This window comes from Ornithodoros turicata, chromosome 2 (assembly GCF_037126465.1).
Source record: "Ornithodoros turicata isolate Travis chromosome 2, ASM3712646v1, whole genome shotgun sequence".
Taxonomy (NCBI): Eukaryota; Metazoa; Arthropoda; class Arachnida; order Ixodida; family Argasidae; genus Ornithodoros; species Ornithodoros turicata.
This window is the reverse complement of record NC_088202.1, coordinates 79,029,112-79,037,428: the sequence shown is the minus strand read 5'-3', so window position 1 is coordinate 79,037,428 and position 8,317 is coordinate 79,029,112. Positions and strand designations below refer to the sequence as shown.

Here is an 8,317-nt window from a genome sequence, read left to right as displayed (position 1 = left end):
GTCAAACCGCCTTGATTCATTTATTTATTTTCATCGGCTCGTCACCTATCTCTAATAGCTGCAGCTTACAGCCATTCACAGCGAAGATACGACTGTATGGTTGAAAAACTTTTTAAAGCTTTTGCTTCTTGACATTGATTTGACATAAACACTTGACACCCTTCAGAAATAATTAAAAAAAAACATCCTAAGTGTCTTATCCTATAGAGTAAGACCTACAGCAACGGACGCATGATCTTGATGGCATCTTTCGCCACCCGCACTTAAGCTGTCTACGAAAGAACGAGCAACAATTCACACACAACAGGGCACGTTCTATTTATTCTCGCTTCTTCGAAGCTCAATTGACGGACGCACCTGCTGCGTGTCATTCCGAAGCAACAGACGGAAATAGACACATGTACGACATCACGCTCATCGTCGATGCAAGAAAAAGTAGGAGGCGCAAGAACTGGAGAAATCAAGAACAGAACGCAACAGCTGGAGGCGGCGAACACGCGCCCGAAGACGCGCGCACGGCATGCCTGCGGCTCAAGGTATGAAATGCCCGAGGCGTCGCTACTGCGAGCTCGTCAGCCACGTGGGGCCGACGCAAGCGCTCCGACAACAGCGGAAAGAGCTAGGGCGCGCGCACTCCGCAGCCGTCAGTTTGCTCCGGAGCCAGCAAATACCGGGAGCAGTTCTTCCATGCTCGGGCCGACGCACCAAGACAGCTGATGCCTGACATGGGCCAGTGGTTGCGGGGACCTCGTGCCGTACTTCTTGTGCTAGCCTTCGCTCAGTGCGCCGTCGCGGGATTGGGACTTGAGCCAAGGTGAGTGTGCCATAGCGGGAGTTACGTGGTTTGCGTGTGGTTGTGCAAACGTTATTGCAGTAGTTATCTCGAACTCGGGGAAGTTGGCGTGGTAGGTTGCAGGCTATCGACAGACGCGGAAACGGAAACGTACATTTGTAGCTTGATACCATTCGACGTATAGTAACTGACTCGTAGGGCTTATTATGAAGAAAGCTGCAAACTCACAGATGAGCAAACAATAAAAAAAGTGAAATATTTTCAGCATCATTTTAAACGCGCGCAATTGTGTCTATGCTCCTTTTCTTTTTTCTTACTTCTCATGCAGTACTTCTCATACTAGACAGTACGCGTAAAAATTGCTCCAGTAATTCAGCCAGCGCTTGCAATCAACAATTACTAATCCTAAAAAGGGCAGCATGAACGAATGAGTTTATGCTATTTCTATTGAGACATGGAAATCAGTCAAAGGAGCTATAGAGCTTTAATAATTTAATAATAATTGAGAGAATAGATAGATTTACACGTGAAGTGAGGGCATTCATAATCCATTATGCATTACCTGCAAGTTGTTAAGCCATATAAATACCAACATGTGCGCACTTCACTGTATGCCAATACAGCCTTCTTTTTTCGCACATTGTCTGCTACATTCCGGGGCTTCAGACGGATAATGCGTCCAGAACAAACGAAGCATGGCGTTACAGGCGCGGAAGTGTCAGAAACTTCACGCTCTCGCTACTTGTGGAATGTCGTGCAGCAGAATCGTCGCGCTTTCCTATTTTCACTGTTGTGAAAATTTCGTTCTCTTTATTGTACAGAAACACTCCGTTACACCAGAAAGTGCGTTTTGTTTTCGGCGCCTCTTTATTACGTATTAGTAATCGACATTTAATTCAGACGAAAATTGTACCACAAGTCAACAGGCGCTACTACATAGTTTCATGATTTTGTGCAGCCTGAGCAAACATATAGTATCCTCAACATCGGTCTCTCAACATCAATAGCATGCTCAGGGTCGATCGACATTCAGGAAGCCTCGCTTTGACGTTTTATTTGTTGAGAGCACGGGATGCACGCCCTCCTCTACCAATTTGCCTTTAATAAATTGTCACCCACAGGTGTACAGTACGCCTTGTCAGCGAGTCGGAATGGATCATTCCGCGCTCTAAGTGCCACTGAACGTGCCACGCAATAAGGTTTTGACGTGTAATCTACGTCTTTCTGATCGTTTATGTGGGTAACACTTTAAGAAGCTTCGTATTAGCGATTTGGTGTTACGGTTTCGTGTACGGTTAAATTAATTAAACCAATTTAGTCAAATTATTCTAATTAGTTTGATTTATTAATGATTAACTCATTAACAAAGCGAGTGACTTGATTTCAATTAAAAATCATCAACGTGAATTCTAGGCTCGAACCTCGCGGACCTCTGTAATGGAGCGAGTCCTCCTTTTCGTTTGGTTAAGATTGTGGAGTTATCGTGCTATCCTATGTGGTTTGAAGGTGGTGGTGGGACTGCTTGCTGTAGTCGGCCACGCCCAGGAGGGCAACGTCACGCGGGGGGGGGGGATCATGTGTCCTGGGCCGACTTTACAGAGAACTGGGCCGACATTTGTCTTACAGCGTCTGACTTGAAGGGTCCCACTGCACCTGTCCTCTCCCCGAATCCAAAAACACACATTCTTCATTCGCACCCTTGCAATCACATAATAATGATTACGGTGGGAAGGAAAAATGGAAAACGGTAGAAAAAAGCAAAAACAGAGAGAGGATGCAAGTTGATTGTTGTGCCGTCTCGCTCATTTCCTTCGCGTGTGTACGAAGCAGTTAGTGAGCGTGGTTCGCCCTTCTTAAAAAAAAAGAAAGAAAAAGAATCAGACTCGGTGATCTCGTCAGCAAGTTTTGCAGCATATCTTGTTAGTCGTGTTTCGGAAGTTTGAGTTACGCGGTCTTACTGAGTTTCCCTCACTGGAATCGCAAATTCTCCGTAGCTTCATCGATTGTTTTGATTGCAGACAGGCCGAGCTCGCTTCGAAACACAAAAATTTGGTTTTCTGCCGAACAAGAGCAGAAAAACTCGCTTGCTGGTTGAGTTTCACACGCCAACTCCATGATCCTGGGGAAGGGGGAATATAGGTTTATTGCAAAGAAAAAATCCACGATCCTGGAATGATCTACACCTCAAAGGAGGAGCATCTGTGAAGATGACGTGATGATATCGCCAGTGCCGCATATGATTAGAACGCGCATGCACATATACACGCACTCCAAAAACAGAATTCCACCTCATAACATGCGTCGAGCTCACCGTCATTTCGAATGATGGTGTTTCTCTCCCTGATTTCTTGAAAAAGGTAAGCGTACGCCTGTTTGTGGAAACTTGGATATTGTTATGAGAATCACCGAAAGGTGCAGGCATCACGCTCTCCTGAAATCAGGAGAGGTATAGCGCTATCATTCTGCGCCGTCTGGCTTTCAGTTGTTGTTGTTGACGAGAAAAAAAAATAATAGGGAGTAATAATGGCGATAAAAAATAATATTAGTGCTTTCAACAGCATGGTAACACACACACACACACACACACACATGGGATGATGATGGGTGGGTCATGGTAACGAAGACATCATCACCTCTGTTTTTAGAGTGTTTGGTATTTCGTTTTTGTATTTTTACAATTCTGCTCGTGACAAAGCATATAATTATGGCTTTATGCACATTATTCAGGATGCTGCCTGATAGTTTCTGTCGCTGCTTATTTTCCCTTATCGCAAAACACACTTGTGATGCACAAAGGCAGTAAATACGATAGGGCATCCACATCACCAACCAGCGCAATAATTTTACTGCCGGATATGTGCTGCTTGTGGTGTCTACTCCACAATGTGAGTACAGGAAAGGCAACCAATTTGTGCTTCACTCTTTCCACGGAAGTAATAGTTTAGCGTATATTTTGAGAAATACTACAGGCCATTTTAGGAAATACGCTATATACGTATTTTGTAGATGTCGAATAAAAAAGCATGGAAGAAGGGCGAAGCCCTGAGTATGATGACCACAAATTTGGATCTGCTGCTCTGTATTATGGTACCACGTACACCGCATTCTGGGATTTACGTTGCGAACTGAAGGAGAAAAGACTCTCAGAGAGATAATGTGGAAAAGGAAACGTGCTCTCCAGGGCACAATGAACGGCCGGAACAATGCTTCCGACAAGCTAACGGGGAAACAAGAGAAAAGTAGAACAGTACAAAAAATAAAATAAAATGGATGGGGGAAAAAAACGTAGCAGAATAGGTAGAGAACACTTCAGCGTGAAGCGTGTGTAATTACGTAGGGGAGAGTTTAAAAAATGCATTGGATTCAATGTCAAGGCAATACTGTATGAATTACTGAGACATTTTGTTGTCTATGTCGTTTGTGTGTTTCTTTTTTTTTTTCTTGTTTCGCCATGATTTTTGTAGATTCTAACCAACTGGCTCGCGCCAGCGCTCTACTGAACCATTTCGCCATTTGCATGGAAAAGGAGCACACGATGTCAGGTTCGCCAGTCCTATGAGTATGAACGAACGTGGATGTTACGAACCTTTCTATCCGTAAACTTGAGCGGCTGAACTAACAGTTATGACCCATGGAAAAACCACGGCAGGGATTTTCGTGGCATTTAATTTCCCCGTTTAGAATATGATGAGCATGCCATGTCCCACGTTTGAGAAAAAATAAACATTCACTAGTTCACGAATTATAAAGGTGTACTTTATCTAGTACAATGGGCGCCGCGCATGTGGTGCCTTTTCTTTAGATTTACGCCCTGAGGCGCTCAGAGCGGTATGTGTGAAAATTTTAATGCGTTAGCATTAGAAGCCCCGTTTTGAGGAAAAGCCGGCGTCCTAGCGGGGTGACCGAGATGTCCGTGTACAGCTTGGCACGTGAAAGAGAAGAGCGAATCAGGCTGCACCCCGCAAGCTGATTGGCTCGAGCCGTCCGCCGTCGTTAGCTGCGCCTCGTTTCTGGACGTATTCAGACGTGTCTCGTACGTTCTACGAGAATTTCGCGAGCGGCTGAGTTTGTGTATCATGTCGTGTGGCGTATGTCATATGTGCCATGTCTGTATGTGGTGTGGGGTGGTCTACGTATGCATTCTGTGTGAGAAGCAATTAGAACTAAGAGGAATGTCTAATGCTAAGGCATTCTCATCGCATTTATTACACTAATCGCCATCAAATGTTTGTAACGTACATGTTCAATACATTTGTTTATTCAGTTGTCGATTTTCTATTTTTGTGTTAACTCCATTCTTTTGATGACGTGTACCAGCTACACACAATTCAATTGAATTTTTATAGTGCCCATGAACAACCTCTGCACAAGATCTGGAATGTTGCAGTTCGTGGCTATATTGCCGCGTTTCTGCCTCGCGCATTTTCAAGTAATTCATTTTTAACGATAAAAAATTGGACAAAATTTTGTCTTTCGGTTCCCCTATTTCAATCTTATTCCGGAACATAGCACCCTTCAATCGATTTTACCTTCTACCTCCAGAAATTTGGTCACCCTGGTGAAACACCTCATCTTATCGCCATTCATGTAGTAGTTGTGGTTGGTCACCCTGATCTCAGACGGCAGTTCAGCTGTTTCACAGTAAACGACAACGATGTAGCCGTTCGTGATGGACTTTCCAGAGCACGTATCTTGTGTTGTTGAACGTCATACCCCGCCTCAAAAGCATTGTGACACCCGTTTGAAGCGTATAGTATTCTGGATTCCACATGCATGATGCCAAAAATACCGTAGGCTTACTGATGAATAACTATCTGCAGGGAATATAATTCTGAGAGTTTCTGTTGAACAACAACAACTACGTGAATGACGATCGGTTGTTTAGCAAGTTCATAAACTGGCACAAAATGTACATTCATCGTAATGGGCCAAAACTGGATCACTATCAGCAAGACGCAAAATATTTGGTGCCTCACCCTAAACTTTCCCTTTACGCCCCTCTATCTTTTCTAGGGCATTGCACGGACTGTAGAACAGCTTACATCTGCAGGAAAAGTCTGGAGCATGTCCTCCAAACACTGATAGCAGAATTGTGGTGGGCACTCACATGCGCCCGTTGTATACTAGTACATCAAAGTTTCATCCCTTGCTACATTCATCCGTCAACATACATCGCCTCGAGAATTATTCTCCAGTATGTCCAGTTATTATACTAAATACACCAAAAACGAAATGTGATTCAGTTCAGAATACAACGTGATATTACGGAAAATGTATCCGCCCCCACACTCTCGCTACGTCCTATGATTTGCGGAGAAAATGGCGGGTTATAGTGGGAGACACGGGAATGCAAACGGTCCCTTTGGAGGTGACTGTGTAAGTGGACCCCCCTGCAACCAAAAAATGCTCTGACAATCGAAAAATGTTTCTTCCTGTTACCAGAAAAAAAATAAAATAAAGTGGATGTACTTTGTTTAATACAGCGTGCACTAATGGGTTAAGACGAGCACAATGTTTAAGCCTTACCAACGCCCAAGCAATGATCTCAAAGACGGAAGTCGACGAAAAGTCCTCGAATGTCTGTGGCGAGACTTTACCCTACACCCAGACATGTACAAAATAGCGCAAAAATTGTATTTATAATAAGATACCAAATACTGAGAGCCGACTGTAATTACAATACATCTAAAAACACTTGAAGACAGAAGTCTTTAAAATAGGTTCCGTGACATTTCATCGAACGCCGTTTCATCGAACGCCGTTTCGTCGAAAAGTGGACATTTCATCGAACGCCGTTTCATCGAACGCCGTTTCGTTGAATCTGTGGCGCCCATCTCATCGAACGCCGATTCATCGAATCGCTTTTATTTCAGAGAAGGCGCCAGAACCTGGGGGGTACCATAAGACGGTTTTAGTATAGCACGCTATACCACCTCGCATATCGTGTTGCTCAAACGCTAACCACACGCGTAGTACAGTTCCTACGCTGTACTAAAACGCACTATCGTCGCGTAACTCAATGGCCTCAAAATTTTCCAGGCTGATGACATGTTACGAGAAGTCAACTTGGTGGGACATTTAGGTTTTCTTACTAAGGCAGTCTCAATATGTAGACCAGAAGAGTTACGACATCTATAGGCGTTCTGTGTTGCGCTTGCATAGCTAACGCGGGCCATTTATTTAAAACGTCAGTGCTTAAAATGGTGCGCAATAGCACGCAAAAACTCGTTCGAGTTCATTTCACGACGATTTCTGTGTAAGGCTCCAAGTTTTTAATTTGTGATCCTGATAGACCGCTTCTGTGGGGGTGGCTGCTGGCTGCGCAGCGTTGCTTCCAACTTGTGTTCCGTGCTGATCTCCTCGTCCTGTATGGCTGTTCGGCACGGGGAACTTCAGTTCCCGTCGACGAGCCAGACACAAACAAACGTTGTTCAGGTCAACGGCTTGTTGCATTGCAGACTTATTGTTTGCGGGCCCCGCCCTCCAGACAACCTTCTTGTTGTAATGATAGATTGTGTCACCTTGGTCTCTACATTGTGGAACGATACGTCATACGTGGTACAGTAGCCTGACATGTAGAAGAGATAAACAGAAGAGTACAAGCTAACTGTTGTTACATTTTCACCATACATTTCCCGGAAAGTTTGGGGGAAGGCAAGTTTCGTCAACTTTTGTGTTTTTGTCCCTTGTGCCTTCCACAAAAGCTCGGGAACATGTATGCCAATAATGGCAAAGTAATGATAAGTAAAGTCATTACTTTTGCGTAGTAATTGTAATGTAATTTCGTTACATTTCAGTTGCAGTAATGAGTAATGTAATTTAATTAAATTGTAACTGGAGTACTGAGTAATGTAATATAATTACATTTTACAAGTAATTCACCCAGGTATGCCACAGAGTGATAGTAGAAAAAGTGACAGTTCCTGAAATTGGGAGACGGAAAGTGCCATCCCCAGCGAAAGTGGGACGCGGTAAGCCATGCCTGTGTTATCTCTTTCTGCGTTGCTGGTGTGGGGTGGGTTTCCAACCTCCTTGCGTCGGACTGACAAGGACTGCGCTGAAACATTTGTCGCACGCTAGCTCCGTAGAGCATGATGTTCGGCTATTTTTTGTGATGGGATAGCCCCTGAATATCCCTGTAAATTATCATTAATTTGAATAAATTAGACACGTTCTTCACATTGGTGGGGTAAAAAAGTGACCTTTACTCGGCAAATTTCCGGCTTCAGTTCGCAAAAATTTACATAATTAAACTTACGTTACACGACATTCACATCAGGAGCCATCAAATGCCGTTGACCGCATGATTATAGGTGGTGTAGTTTTTTTATTATAATTCAATGACACGTTTTCTCGGATACCCTGTATGGGGGAGGAAAGCGAAAAATAAAATTACGAGCTTTTTCAGTGACATGACAGGCGATGTGGACTCCAATTTTCGAATTTGCAACTTTGGTATTCGAGGCATTTGGCATTGAAATGGCGTTCGATGAAACGACGTTCGATGAATTGGTGTCGATGAAA

The 8,317-nt window shown here is 43.9% G+C and overlaps 1 protein-coding gene across 2 annotated transcripts in view; it reads left to right on the top strand.

Annotated features, from left to right (window-relative positions):
• The first annotated feature begins 519 nt into the window (after positions 1-519).
• Positions 520-8,317, top strand: part of LOC135385602 (glycine receptor subunit alphaZ1-like) — a 194,113-nt gene continuing 186,315 nt past the window's right edge. Inside the window, exon 1 of one of the 2 annotated variants that reach the window (XM_064615024.1) lies at positions 520-814. In XM_064615024.1, coding sequence (XP_064471094.1) covers positions 717-814 — 98 coding nt within the window. In that variant the 5' untranslated portion in view covers positions 520-716. The remainder of the gene's footprint in view (positions 815-8,317) is intronic. The other variant, XM_064615025.1, reaches the window with a different exon arrangement.